The sequence below is a fragment of the Mustelus asterias genome, chromosome 9 (assembly GCF_964213995.1).
Source record: "Mustelus asterias chromosome 9, sMusAst1.hap1.1, whole genome shotgun sequence".
Lineage (NCBI taxonomy): Eukaryota > Metazoa > Chordata > Chondrichthyes > Carcharhiniformes > Triakidae > Mustelus > Mustelus asterias.
Genome location: NC_135809.1, coordinates 43,710,575 through 43,726,579, shown reverse-complemented (window position 1 = coordinate 43,726,579; position 16,005 = coordinate 43,710,575). Strand labels below are relative to the sequence as shown.

Below are 16,005 nucleotides of genomic sequence, written 5' to 3'. Positions count from 1 at the left end.
CTGTATGGGAAACTGAAAGTCACTGATTTTAGACAAACGGCACACACAAAGATACAAGCACACTCACATTCATAAAGACACAGATAGAGACATACGAAGGCAGATACAGACACACATATTCACACAGAGAGATGCAAGCGCGCGTGCACACAGAGATACAGGCACACAGAAATTCACACACACACATATAGAATCACCCATTCCCACAGACACAAACATGCAGATACAGACACAAGCACACACACGCATACAGGTTCACATATTCTCAACCACAGATAGACACACACACTAACACAGATGCGCTCACATTCACATGCACAGGCATGCACACACACAAATGCAGACTTCTGTGTGAGAGAGATTGGATGTGGACCTGTGTGTGTGTGTGTGTTTATACCTGTGTGTGAGAATGTGTGTGCACCTGTATGTGTGTGTGCCTGTATCTGTGCGTGTGCCTGTATCTGTGTGTGTGCATCTGTATGTGTGTGTGTCTGTATGTGTGTGTGCCTGTATCTGTGCGTGTGCCTGTATCTGTGTGTGTGCATCTGTATGTGTGTGTGTGTCTGTATCTGTGTGTGTGCCTGTATTTGTGTGTGTGTCTGTATGTGTGTGTGCCTGTATCTGTGTGTGTGCCTGTATCTGTGTGTGTGTCTGTATGTGTGTGTGCTTGTATCTGTGTGCGTGCCTGTATCTGTGTGTGTGTCTGTATGTGTGTGTGCTTGTATCTGTGTGCGTGCCTGTATCTGTGTGTGTCTGTATGTGTGTGTGTCTGTATGTGTGTGTGTGCCTGTATCTGTGTGTGCCTGTGTCTGTGTGTGCCTGTATCTGTGTGTGTGCCTGTATCTGTGTGTGCGCCTGTATCTGTGTGTGCGCCTGTATCTGTGTGTGTGCCTGTATCTGGGTGTGTGCCTGTGTCTGTGTGTGTGCCTGTGTCTGGGAGTGTGCCTGTATCTGTGTGTGTGTCTCTATCTGTGTGCGCGCCTGTATCTGTGTGTGCCTGTATCTGGGTGTGTGCCTGTATCTGTGTGTGTGCCTGTATCTGGGTGTCTTGTGCATAATGTTACTCTCACAATATATTGCTTGATCTGCTTGATCTTCTTCATGCAATGGACTTTATGATGTTCCCTGGTTGATCAGCATTGTTTACTCCCAGGTGGAAATTGGGTCTTGCTCTTTTACGAGGAGGAAATCTATATGTCAACACTCAAGGTAGCTGCAAAAACGTATGCGTCAGACTGACGCTTTTCGTTAGACTAACAAGATGATGGACAGTAACAGGCTGCACAATCTTTGACACCTTCGCGGCTCTCTTCAAGAAGCCACTTGAGAATGGATGGTCTGGAAAGGTGTGTGCCCAACACATGAAGTCCTTCACCATCTCAATCTGTAAAGAGAGACATTTGGGCAACGAGAGCCGCCTCCTCGTGAACAAGTTCTCTGGAAAAAAATCGTGTGGTTTTAAATAGTGCTTCCTCCATTTCATCTCGACCACACGAGGATTATGCCAGCTTCACCAGATTGTACCACATTGCTTACCACAAATGCATTTCCCCGCCCCAGCTCAGTCCGATTCTCACTGAGCTTCTCAGAGACAATGATAGATTTTTTGGGTTGGGCGGAATTCTAAGTGACGTTAGTGCAAAACTGGTCAAATTTACACAAGGTCAAATTTATACTTGATTATTTAACTTTATGGAGTTCCCTGGCCCAAGCCCCCATTAATCAAATTTACACAATCTGTAGATTTAAATTGCTTACTTCGGTTAAGGGTGAGTGTGGACATTCCTCTCGGAGAATGAGCCATTGCAGCAATTCCTCACCATCACTTTACAACAACCTGTCATATTGAAAATACTCTTATTTGTGGCCGAATGACATGAACAGAATGTGCAGCTTACATTAAAAATAAAATATTGTTTTCCCGCTAATAACATGTTTGTGCTCATTATTGGGAATTATTTTGTGTTGAGATTCTTGTTTTCGACGTGAAATGATTGTAAAACATTCTCATCCAGAACACACATTTCATGCTCTGATATGTCAGATTCAGGTTTGCTGTTCTCGATTACAGAACACCAGAGATAAAGCCGTATCTTCTATTTAAAATCTTTTTTGGGCGTTTCCATAACTTAATAAATGAAATAAAATATATCAGGGAGACAGAGAAGCAGAGATTCGACAAGAATCGCCTTTCAAGAGAATACCCTTTATCTCACAACCTGTCACATTCTATCTTTTCAGTTGGCAGCGAAGGGGTTTTGGAACAAAAGTAACACGTGTTTTCGTGAGCTATGGGCAGCAGCTTGCTTAGACACCGTTTTCCTATCTTGATTTATTAGAGGCGTATCTCTGTCTGCATCTCCCTCATTTCGCTCTTTTGTGACGATCGTGTCGCTCTTGCTCTGCTCCAACCTATATCAGCAGGTAAATGGATGTCGTCAGGCGGAGGTCGACGTGAACGAGTTACGAGGTATTTTAAAACTCAAGGCAACTGGCGATCGTCTGCAACTAGCCCAGCAGATCAACAAAGATCCCAGATAGCAGAATACTGGAGAATTCGGGACAAGTAACAACACATGCAATGCAATGCCTGAACAGACCTGGAATAACCCGCTGGTGTCCTCTCTTGCTTACACTGTGGAGTCAGTCTGTTTCCCTCTCTTTATGTGAACTGAATACAAATGGGGAAGAGAGATCCTCATGGAATTGGAAGGATCTGAACGGCCCATCATTGATACTGCGCAAGAGAGCAGGTTCTACAGTGATCTGAGTCTCGCCCGACCGCTGAAACTGGGATACAAGTTCTGAGAGTTTGATTGTGTGTGTGTTTGGGGGGGTGGGGTGTTTAATTTCAACAGAATCGCACAATTTGGGCTTTCCGGCGAAACCGATTCTAGAACATGCACAGGAACTTTCGACGGTGGATTCTGTATGTCTTTCTCTGTCTGGGTTTCATCTACGTCAAATTAGGGTAAGTAATATAAACCAACAATCTTGGAGGGGAGGTGGGGGCAATTAATCTTGAAATTGTTCCAAAACAGATTGCAGCGAGATAGCTCAATGCCATGGGATGTTCAGACTGCAGAGTTTTCTCCATATTATCTATAATATTCCGATCTTAATATTGAGGTGTCTGGGTGGCACGCGTGTAAAGAGCCCCCACCCCCCCAAAAAAATGTGACGTTATCACCGAATGATTTTAAATCGGATCTCTTTCAAAACAAAATTAGAAAAAGAATGAATCACTTGATAAGAGATCTCTAGCAGCCAGTTTCCGAAGCATAGCGAATGTACAGGCCTGGGCAGAATCGGCGATGCTATCCATCATACATACATGTTGAAATTATTTGACAACTGGTTTGTCTGCCCTCTTCTGATGCAACAGATTGGAGAAAAGTGGGAGCTTAACGCGTGCAGAGGAACGAGCAAGGTTTATTTTTTTTAAAAACTCGGCCGAAGTGGTGGAAATGTGTAGGCAAAGCAATACCTGCTATTCGGAAATCAGATTTTTCGTTCTATCACTTCAAAGCGGAGATTTTACTCACAATAAACAGGTTGTGCGGTTATGAATATTTGCCAACTTTCTTGCCTCTATGCCCTTATTAGTTGCAAGGCTGGGTTGTATTTCCACATTCCTCAGCACTAACCCAACAGTCCCGGTTTGTTAGAATGCGCTGCTACCTGTTATCCCCCCCGAACTCAAATACTTTTGGCCGCTGCATAGTTGTGGGATTTTGTATGAAGAATGCATAACTTTTTTTTTGAGTCTGCTAAATCCCATCTCTTAAAACGACTTGGCGCTGCATCTGGTAATTGTACGGGTGCACTTCGCCTAGCAGGATAGCGTGAAACAAAGTGGGAACGGGTCAGTCCCCAAGAATCAAAACAAATCAAATAGAGAAAGGAACCAGCTCAGCCACACAATATAGCTTCAAGAAATACCCACTTTCAGCTGAAATCCTTACTCCACATGCACAGGGAATGATTGGATTTGAGGAACCTGTCCAAATTCCCACCCAATCGTTGGGGTTTTCAGCGCTCGCCATTCTGAGCAGTGCTGGTTACTGTGCGCTGTTCCCCTGCTCTAACCTGGAGAACACAACTAACCCTTGCCCGTGGCAGCTCCGAACCGCACTAGGTGCACACTCGTTCTCGATCTGACCCAAGTACAGGACGGCAGCCGGTACAAAACCGATTTGCAGGAAATTCTGATAGAAAGCAGCATTAGGGGATGAGATACCAGCGTATCTGGGTGAATGACGCAGTGCGGCAGTGTTTAGGCGATTTTAACACGTGAATATTACACACCAGGGAAGTTGATCGTTGGCACACAGTTTTGATAAGCACAGGGGCAGGTACAATTACACCAGGTTTGCGGAGGACGGGATTACATTTGTGAGTTATGTGGTTATGTCGCGGACTGAGACCCTGTCATTTACCTTCTGGAGGTATCTGAAATCAGCTTGGAGTTTTCATTGATACACCGCACGTTAGATATCCTGATTTCACACTTCGAGTCGGTGAGCCCCTTAAAGACGTGTGTTGAAATATTTCGTTATGTATAAAGTCTTCCCCGTAATGCGGTGTCTGCGCTACCTATGTTCACCTGGATTAATCTGTACCAGGGTAATGTGACCCAACACCTGTCCGGAAGACACGTTATGTCCAGAGGGGGATGAAGTTCCCCTGTTTGGTGTTTTCTCAGGTCAGATGCCATCCAGTTCCGTTCACCTTTGAAGCGCGCCTCTTCTATGGTTAGAAATCACTGATTGCAGGTAGCACCCAGAATATTCCTCTGCTGTGACTTTCCAGTTGCCGACATCCATTTGGTAACCATCAGCGGACGGCACATGATTTATATCCAGAAATCTGTGATTTGATCTGAATCAGAAAACGCCAGTTCAGTGCATCACATGTAGAGAGTTGTAGCTTCGCACTCGGCTCAGCCCTCTTTACCAGGGAAAAGTGCACTTTGCATTAACCCAGCACTTTTACAGGTCCATGGACAGTGACAATCTGAACGTTCAGATGTGTTCGTGTGACAGGGCTCATCCAATTAGCAGCAGCTATACCGTTCAGGAAAGATTACGCGGCAGAATTGCCTTTTAACGAACAAAAATCTTAGATATCTATCCAGATACTATACGGCCAATTCCCGTCTAAACTTCAAACTTTATAAAGAGACCGTATGTAGAGTTTAGTGAAAAATGGCCCCTAACCTTTCCAGCATTTTCTGTTTTTATTTCAAGTTTCCAGGATCCGCAGCATTTTTCTATGTTGAACATAACGTTTACTATTTAAAGTCAATTGCCACCGCGGGAAGAGCCTCTTATTATGGAGATCATTAACAGATATTAAATTACACCCCCTTCCTCCCCACCTCAGCAAAGGACATATGCCCGTTTTAGTAGGCAGCCGGGTTAGTTCATAACGAACAATATTATTCCCCAGGATGTGGAACTGTTGTACCTTTCACAGTTTAATTAAAAATGTATTTATGAGTCCAGTTTCTATTTGAACCTGTTCTTTTCGGAGGCAGGACAGGTCTACTGAAGTGATCTTAATCTGTTCAAATGAACGTGCTGTTTAAAACTATTTACTGGCAATAATGGGCTAAAATGCATTGATTCTATGCTTGACAAGAGATCAGTTAGACGGTGCAGATTATAGTAGCAGTTAGATTAGACACATACAGAGCACCTCGGGTACTCTAGCTATTGTGCACAAAGCCCACTGTCTCTCATGCAGGTGTTTCACTCTGGGCACTACCTGGAAAACGTCGATCATTTACAAACTGTAAAATGATTTTGATGGGCTGCATTGTTAAGGGTAATGGATAGTAAGATCCAAGAGGTAATGTTAGCCAGTTTTGAAATGTACAACAATTAAGGTAGTTTCAACCGCGCCACTAGATATTATTAAGTCACATGTCACTGGCCCAGCTCCTTAGAAGTAATCAACTAAAAGATACTCGTTAAATCCAGCTGCAATCACACCTGAGCGCAATTCCTAAAACTATGCCTTAAATCCCCAAGGCTTCCCAGTAACAAGAATGAACAGGAAGACGCGCGTTATTTGGGAACAAAATATATGTTCCTTTAATGGTCAGTTGAGGGAGTAGTTGGCCCTGGTAGCTATATTCAGGAATGGATGGAACAATGGCAATAAGCAGATATGCCTTGTCCGTCAGAACCGAGGCCAGGTGTTTAACTGCAATGGTGGCTTTCGGTGGTCCCAGAAAATGTATCTATATTACAGACTGACAGCAGGAGCACCTATCCATTCTGACCTGGTAACCTCAATCACAGTAAATTAATGATTGTCAGTGTTCGGAATTAAGAAATCACTGGAACTCATTCCCTAATGTTAAAGCTTGACGTTCTGTTCCTTTATCTGAAATTTGTGTCCTATCTAAATCGCGAGTATTTTGTTTTAATGGCATATTGGCATAATTCAGACGCGTCTAATCAATCATTTGTAGTGTTATCATTGTGTTGTGCCGATTAATGACTTTACACCAACAGACTAAAAGGTTAATAATAGAAATGATTTTTAAAACGCCAATATCATACTCAGATGACACAGATGATGCCAGCAACTACCTTGACTGGAGGTACAAATACAATTCTGCCTTTCTGAACCAATAGCAGCTCAGTTTTAGGATGCACCATGTATTAACCCTCCAACACACATCATAACAATACACACTGTACAGGAGACAGGCACTGCACACAAGACTGAAATATCCAGTGTATTGGTTGCAGATATAAATGATTTTTAACATCTTTACTGCAGTGCTTGGCTCTCAGTAATCCAGCCATCAAAAGTGGAACCCCAGGAAAAGTACATCATTTATGAGGGTACCCGTGTGATAACTCTACTTTTATACCATGGGTAGCTAGCTGCGTCAGGCCAGTGTGAGACACTGCTCCACATGTCAAACAGAAGAGTTGGATGCAGGTGTGATCTGCTCGACGCTGTCCCAACGCTGCTTAAAAACAAAGCATCAGTGAAGAGTCAATGGCCATGTAGCATTAACACAAGGTAACGGCAGTCTGCTGACTTTCTTAAACTTGGCTTAATGCCAGTCATGCCTCAGCCAACGTGAAACCAAAGTTATGCAAGACCATCCCTTCGAGATGATCTCTCAATTTTAATTGGTTCACATCAACTCTTTCAAACTATACACTTATATTACGCTGTTGCCATGACTGCGTGGGACCATTTATTCGCCGGCGTGGAGAGTAAATCCAGGAAATAAAACCCGCAATATCCCCAGGTGCCGCCGCACCGTTACCATTGGTAACTTCAATCTTGGCGTTAATTTCTGTTTCGGTTCTGCTCATCCATTAAGTGCTCGAATAGAATTTAATCAATCCAGACCGTTAGATCCTCACTCTGCATCCTCATCCGCCTAGGTGTTTCTGGCAGATCTTGTTTCACATGTTGTCGGATGCGGATTAGACTGCTCTGCTCGTCTGAAACCATTCCGAGGGGCTTCACTGACCAAGCAGCAGCTCTGTGCATTTCTGTTTAAACACTGGCAGGAGCCTGTTCCAGACACTGGGCCATTTTGAGTGTTAAAAGAACATGAGAGGAACGTCACCAGCTAAAAGTATTGTAAAAGTTGTCGGAGTCTGAACCCCAGTCTGTGACTCTGTTGGAGTTATACTCCACGTGCTTTCAAACTCCACAGTGTGAAATCCCAGTTCAGGGGCGGGAGTCTGACGCCAACCGAGTCAGGTCAAAAGATTACATTCAGGCTGGTATTGGATGTTTGCATCGCTGCTGCTAGGTTCGAACAGCTTTATGGTGATACAAAAGTGACAGCGTGTCTGCGTTTGAGGGAACGGGGCAACTGGATTCACAATAAATAAAGTCAAACAATGCTCGTGAACCTAACTTCCATTTTTATTGGCTGGAGCATAACTGCAACTGGTGTGAAATGAACCGTTTTAATATTTGGTGCGCAAGTTTACAAAACTTGAGTGGGATAACACCTTTTTTTTGTAACTCCAGTAGGGAGGCGGGATTACAATTAGCTTTTACATGTCGCTGGTATTGGGATTCTCCTCAGCGCCGAGCTGAAAGTAGCAAAGTGGGCTAGATATTAGAACTCGGCGCTGCTGTAAAATAAGCATCAGAGTGAAATGCAATAGAAAGGTAGCGTCATTAACATGCGGTAACTTTTTTTTTACATCACTGTAACCTTGGTATTACGAAGCAATTCAAATGTATTTACCATTTAATTTCGTTTAAAAGGTTGATTCGACTTTTTTTCCAAGAGAAAGGGAAACATTAAGTACACTATTGTAAATCTCCAGTTCTACTTGTATCGAAACAATGGCTGGAGTTGAGTGGCATTCAGTTTGTGGAGTCAGGACCCATTCATAATTCTCATAAATTTCATAAGAATGCACATTTTCCATACCTGTGTCAAGAGCATATTTTAAGTTAAAAGATTGAGTTTATTAATTTAAAACTTGATGAAACCTCTTCCCTGCACCTAATGGCAACAATATATGTCCAGTCCTAGTCCTAAGGGCACATTTTCTGTTTAGGACTCTGAACTCATTTTCTCAAACTGATCATACACCATATATTCTACCGCTCTCCACTATGTATTCTCTATACACGATATATCTCTTGTTTCCTGGTAATCGCCACCAACAGCCCCTTTCCTCACCAATCCGGGTTTATTGTACCATATTATCTGGACATTTTGAAGGTACAGTTACACCTGGTGTCCTGTATCGAACAGGTCTTGCATTATTATGCTCATCCTTCTACACCACCTACATCAGTAACAGTCGACGGAAAACGGTTCAAACAAGTTATATTTTTATATATATATTGAGATGGCAGACATATTATCAAATGCAGACAGTAAGTTTAAGGCAATAATTATACCTCAAGAGATCGCCCCACCGTCATAACTCATGTCTGAAGTGCATCCTGGACTTCACTTATCCAGCGGGCATTATGATACCTCCAGGCTGTCAGGCGGTCTCCCAATGTGAGGCACTTCAGTGTTATGTGCTCTCTCCCCACTGGCTGGCAATAACCATCTGTGGATGGATTCACAAACAGAACAGTTGCATGTGCAAGCTCTGTTTTTTTCTCTCTATGCGTCGGATCTAATATTCTAAACAAAAACAGATAATTGAAGCAGATTGGGGCGAGTGATATCTATGTGTGACCTATTGGTTTGGGAACATATTCTTCAAAATAATGAATGACTGCTCTGATTTCCATTTCTCCTTGCCATTGCAGTCACAAACATAAGATTGAAATTGATTGCCTTTAAACACAGACAATTTCATTTAATTGTATCCCGTGGCCAAGCATAATCTCTAAGTTTCCCCTTTAAAATGTGAGTCCAGTAGTTGTGGGACTTGCCTAACTGTCTACAAGCAGATCTGAGTGATTTCCATTGTCATTTTTGCCCCATTGTGATTTGAGAGGGAGTGGGCGGATTGCAGTGGCTGGGATTAGCCTGTCTGCCCAATTGCAACAGGCGGTCTCCTGAGAGCAGATGAACTCTCACAAAACACTCAACCATTCGAACTGCAACTCCCAACAATTGCAAAGCACTGCTCCGTCATGAAAGAGAGGCAAAAACACCAATCTAGCGACAAGACACTGGACAAGACTAATTACCGAGGACTTAGACAAGGATCCTGCTCACAAGTAGCATCCAACATTTCTATAATAAAACAAACAACACCGATAGGAGCTGACGCAGAGAGCGACCATGATCATCTTTCTATCACGCAGTGTGCTCCTATCAGTTTATTATCCGCAGATGTTTCTTATCCTCACCAGCGGAAGTTACCTGTAAGTCAGAACCATCTTTTTTTTTTAAATGACTTAAGATTTTCGAGGATTTAAATCGTAGCTCCGTCGATTGGGCTGGAAGGTGTAATATTTGGGGAGGGAAGGTGCTGTGGCTGCATTGTTTCTGGGTCCCTAGCTCTTCCTCAGACGCCTGGGCTTACCTGTGTACTGCTCTGCGGTTCAGCTGCCACTTGCTGCGGTTATGTTCTCCACACCGCCAGCCAGTAAGTTGGATGTCTCTCCCCTCCCCTTAAAATGTTTAAATATATTGTCAAATTGACATTTACTTTGTGTCAGAGAAGGGTGGAAACAAGCAAAAGCACAATGCGCTTCTAAACTGGGAGGGTTTCTCCCAGCCTTGGCTCTCTCTCTCCTGCAGGTAGGTACACGGTGCCCTGTAACCTCCGGATCTGATATTCATTCTCCCACCCCTCCCATCCTGTGTGAAAAAGCTCACTCTCAGTTTCATCCCTTTAAACTTAATCCACATATGCTCTCTTTCTCTCTAATTATATATTTACCCAAATCCTTCAGAAAATCTATGGTTGTTTATTTGTCTTCGGGGAATGGGACAGAATGCAAGTTTCCTGAGTCGGGAGCGAATAGAAAATTCAGCATTGTGGTGGAAACGTGTTCTCTACTTTAACCCTTCCGTCTTGTGGCTGTCTATTAAACCGTAAATTGATCACTTGAATGGAAACTTTCCGCAGTTTTACGCCCATTGCAACAGATCAGAAAGTGGAAGGCTGCCAGATTCAGCCTAACTCCCACCGCAGAGAAAGTTTTGCCCAGAGGTCACACTAGTTCATGCTTCAGTTGCGATTTGATTTGAGCCGTTCTTTGTGTCCGTTTGTGATTTTGTATCGGGTTTTTTTTTGTTCTGTCTTTTAGAGCGTTGTCCTCGGTGGTCGCCTTGGGAGCGAATATCATCTGCAACAAGATCCCAGGTCTGGCGCCCCGGCAGCGGGCGATCTGTCAGAGCCGCCCGGATGCCATCATCGTGATCGGGGAAGGGGCGCAGATGGGGATCAACGAGTGTCAGTATCAGTTCAGGTACGGCCGCTGGAACTGCTCAGCACTTGGAGAGAAAACAGTCTTCGGACAGGAGCTCAGAGTGGGTGAGTCAAAAGACAATTGCAGCTCTCTGTTCCGATGTAAACTTTTCAGATCAGACCAGGGAGCAACGTTTGAGATGAAGGCCCGCGATGTCCCGGACTCCAGTAAATCGCTGCACTAACCTCACAGTGAGCAGGCCTAGTAGATAGATTGCCCTCATTGCATACCGGAATGTATCTGTCCTCAGGAATCATTTCTAAGCCTTTAACCATTTATCCAGAAATGGACTGGATAATTAAGTAGGGACTATTTTATGTTGTGTAGCTCAGACTGTTTAAGTTTATTTATCAGTGTCACAAGTAGGCTTACATTAATACTGCACTGAAGTTACTGTGAAAATCCCCGAGTCGCCACACTCCGGCGCCTGTTCGGGTACACTGAGGGAGAATTTAGCATGGCCAATGCACCTAACCAGCATGTCTTTGGACTGTGGGAGAAAACCAGAGCACCCAGAGGAAACATGTGCGGACACGGGGAGAACGTGCAGACACCGCACAGACAGTGACCCAAGCCGGGAATCGAACCTAAGTCCCTGGCGCTATGATGCAGCAATGCTGATCACTGTGACAGCATTGATCTAATGATCTAAATTAGCACTAAACTTGCAGGAGAAGCCATGTATGATACTTGCTGTAGATTACAAAATTATCATGACAATATTAGCATGTGGCTATGAAATTGCTCTCAAAGCCTCTTAAATGACAACACACATTTTTAAAAACATAAATAGGTTCTTTTTTAGTTAAAGTTGTAGGAATAAATGTGTGGGTATTTTGCTGCTGATATTGTCAGGAGTAATTCCCAGGCTTCTGTCTCTTGTCATTTCAAAGGCAGAAAAATATCAAATACCACACCCACTTTGAACAGGCTAAATCTACTCATCAGCTTCAGTGCTAATTAAATTCAATTTGCAATACGATTATTTAGAAAAGTAAAAATGCAGACAAATAATATACAAGACCAATTTACAACACCGACACCTACAATTTCTCAGCTACATCTGAAAAACCTCTGAAATCTCTTCCTGGCCCTAATATGTAAGCCACTTGCTTAAAGACTTCTGAATGTTTATCAGCACCGCCGCAGACTGCATGGCACTGTTGTATACCTTTAATTAGTTTGGAGACAGGGTACCAATAATTGTGATCAAATGATTAACACAGCTCTTTCAACCTTAAATTGCAACACCATGAAGGTAATCCATCAAATATTAATATCTAGACTCGGAGCTGTTATCACACAATTCAGGTTCACATTATCACAATAGACCAATGATGTAAACACTTATTTCAGATACAAATCCCATAACAGGCTTCTTTGCAAATAAATCCCCGTACACACAGAACACTAGCTGTTCAGGATTTCATATCACTGAGGATAATCTGTTACCTTTACCATTGTGTTAATTTTGTGATGAAGAAAAATTAAGTCTGTGAAAACTAGATAAGTAGCCTGAAATCTCAAAATAAAGTACCAGACCTCATTAACCCTGCACTGGGCATAATAATGAAATTGTTACATTATTTTATACCAACACAAACATGCCAATTTATGACTCTTGCATATTAATGTTCCCAAACTACTGATAGCTGTTCTGCCTTTCCCTGCTATGATGTACAGAGATTGTTTCTTACCTACAAGCATTTCTAATGTCGGGAAGTTTCTTCTTGGGAGGGTTTCACTTGTATCAGGTGCAATGAGGTATAGTTTATTTAGGATCTTGTGGTGTGCTGCAAAACAGCAACATATAGTTGAGTTCAGACAATATAAAGCTTTAATCCCTTCCAGTTTGTTTCCTCCATGTATTTTCCCCATGCCAACATGAAGTTACTGCTTTGAAATGTATTCCACTGTGTGCTTTATTTTGTATGATGCTAACTGTTGTTTGCTGCTTTTGATTTTTGTTGTCATGGGTTAAATGCACCCTTGACTGAATCACCACATTGTGATTAATATCAATATTTAAATTTCTGATCAAAGAGAGAGAGTCATACCTTGTATATCTTAAGTGAATCTTGTTTATTTTGTAACAGGAGAGCTCCTCCATTAGCATATTACATTCTGTTTAAACATAAAAATCTTTCAAGAAAGTAGAGAATTTCTAAATGCAAAATTAATTCCTGATAAGTTCTGATGGTCACAATATTTCAATGGGAACATCATTACACTTGAAAACATGGAGCTTGATTTTACAACATCCCATCAGGCATGTTTCTGGTGGGGGAGCGGTGACATATAAAATATGTTGGGTGCCCAACCCACCTCCTTCCCTCCCCTGACCTGTTCCCCATAATAAGGGGGTGGGGGGAGAGGGGGGGGGTAATAGGTAAGTTTCCACTAAGACACCTGCCCTTAGGCCTATTGAGGCCCTTAAATGTCCAATTAATTGGTAATTAAATGCCACAATCCATCTCCACTGCCATGCATGGCTGCGAAATGGCAGGTGGGCCAGACTCTGCCCCTCTAAAATCCAGCCATGGAGTGAACTAATGCCAGTTAATAGGGTCAAACAACTTTTGGAGTTTGAATCTACCCTATAAAATAAAGAGTATAAATAATGAAAAAGATTGATACACTGGAGTAATTGAAATGGCACACTCTAATCATAGAACAAGGGTTGATAATTGGAACAGGAGTTAGGTGAAGGATACAAAAGTGTTCTTTCCTCACGTTTTATGATGTAACTAATATTACATTAGAACCTTCCCATTCTTGTCAGGTATTTATCATTCAGTGTGGGGTTTTGTAATAATTTTGCCAGAATTGAAACTTGAACAATGGTAATATGCAAATACAAAATGTCAGATGTGTCGCAAGTCTGGGGTACAAGCCATTCCTTTCCACTTTGTATGTCCTAAAGCTTCATTCTGACACCTCCACTGTTTGCATTTAACTTCGACCAAAACTATGTTCATGGACTACACTGAGTGCTGTGAACATGCAGATTGGATTTTAGTGTTGTTATTCTGTTCCATTTCACAAGACTGAGCAGCTTTGACTGGTGTCAGCAGAGAGCATTGACAGGAATTAAATGTTTGTCTGGTGTGTCAGCAGAGCAAGACTTTGAGCTACATAATTGCTTAAACTCATTAAAGAAATATTGCAAAAAAAATACATAAAAGGTATCAGATGCAACATCTATATTTGGTAAACAAATGGAAAAAGATTGCTCAAACTACACAATAGCCAGCCTCACAGGCTCTTGAATCACAATAAATTGACGTGAATGTGCAAGAAATGTTCTATTATGTTCTCACAGAAACATTCTCTTTGAAAGATCTACACTGGAATAAAGCCAGGCAGTAGTTACACTCAACTATTTACCACAGATACATCCTGCAAATAACTTTAAACATTTGCCCATCCAATTCAAGCTGCCACCTTTCCAATGCTGAACACTGAAACATCAATCATTGCTATTAATCTTAGTTCCCAGTAACTCCTGCTGCTCATTGTCAAAAGGAGCTCAGGGGCATCAGACAATGGTAATTGTGGTAATTTAATGAGAGACAAGGATGCAACACTTGATATTTACTTATTATCTTTTTTAAAGTTAAATACTTTAAATGCTGAAGTAAAAGTCCATTGCCTCACGTGAATGTCTGTAAAAGGGGGAGGAAAGTGTGGGACAGCACTCTTAAATGTCCCTCAGTGTTAACCTTGGTACATTTCAATTAAACAAATATACCTACTGAATGAAGAGTTAACTTTTTATATTAGGAGCAGATTCCTGGTTGTCACCATTTCACTTAATTGTGTCATGGAAATGCTGTCTTTTAACAGTCCAAGTGTGACAAAAATGGCAGAGACAGCTGCTTTCCAGTGCATTCTTAACACATCACTCAGGAGAGCTTTATCCTCACTTTCCCATAATGAATGCCAGCAGTAGGGTGTCGTTAGACTAAATGGAGGCAGCTGGAGGCTTGTTCCTAACATTGAAATAAATAAAGTAAACATTTTATTATTCTTTGGAGTTTTCATAAATAACAATTAAAAGGAGGCACTAACATGGAAAAGTGCACAGTTCATGCTTTCTCCTTTCCCTTCAGTAGCATGCAGGCTTTCTGGAATTGATCTAAATACATAATCAGGTGCCACTAGGAGTCACATGCTTAGAGAGTAAACAGAACCTCCAGTTCAGTCACCAACTTATGCTCAGCTTCAGGTTATTTTGCTTATTTAAAAAGGAGACATTAGACACACTTATGAAAGAAGAGCTTTGTCTCACCATCAATGACAAAATATCCTCCAGGTAGTGTTAGTCAGGAATTTCTGCACGAGCAGGTCTTTGCATTCCAGTGTGTGCACAATAGCACATTTATGTGGTGGAGAGATGAATGGAAAATCTCTCACACTCTGACACTTGAAGAAAGTTGTTCTTGGGGATCTCCAGCTAAGGACTGTACATGAGAATTTCTTTTTGCTTGCGCAACTTAGTCCATGTTAGCCAAGTTCCGCACACATGAGGATGGTCTCAACCGGGATCTTGGGTTCATGTCACACTATCTGTAACCCCCACGACTTGCCTGGGCTTGAAAAATCTCACTAACTGTCCTGGCTGAAGACAATACACATCTCTTTAACCTGTACTTCACCCTCTCTCCACTCACATTGTCTGTAACTTTAAGACTTGATTACCTGTAAAGACTCGCATTCCAACCATTATTTTGTAAATTGAGTTTGTGTCTATATATGCCTTGTTTGTGAACAGAACTCCCACTCACCTGATGAAAGGGCAGCGCTCCGAAAGCTAGTGGCTTGTGCTACCAAATAAACCTGTTGGACTTTAACCTGGTGTTGTGAGACTTATTACTGTGTTTACTTAGTCCACACAGATCCCAGTATTCTCCACAAAACAGCAGACCATTTTATAACTCTCTTGTATTTTATTTTCATTCTTGGAAGATGTGTAAAACAAAAACAAAACACTGCAAGTGCTGGAAATCTGAAAAATAAACAGAAAATACTGGTAATATTTAGCAGATCGGGCAGCATGTATGCAGAAAAGGGGATTTGATTAATGTTTCAGGTTGATTGCCTATGAAACATTTG

The 16,005-nt window shown here is 42.1% G+C and overlaps 1 protein-coding gene across 2 annotated transcripts in view; it reads left to right on the top strand.

The window, feature by feature from the left end:
• The first annotated feature begins 2,440 nt into the window (after positions 1–2,440).
• LOC144498650 (protein Wnt-7b) overlaps positions 2,441–16,005 on the top strand; it is an 87,366-nt gene continuing 73,801 nt past the window's right edge. Inside the window, exons 1-2 of one of the 2 annotated variants that reach the window (XM_078220097.1) lie at positions 2,441–2,971; positions 10,729–10,955. In XM_078220097.1, coding sequence (XP_078076223.1) covers positions 2,901–2,971; positions 10,729–10,955 — 298 coding nt within the window. In that variant the 5' untranslated portion in view covers positions 2,441–2,900. Of the gene's footprint in view, positions 2,972–9,754; positions 9,838–10,728; positions 10,956–16,005 lie in introns of those variants that run through there. The other variant, XM_078220096.1, reaches the window with a different exon arrangement.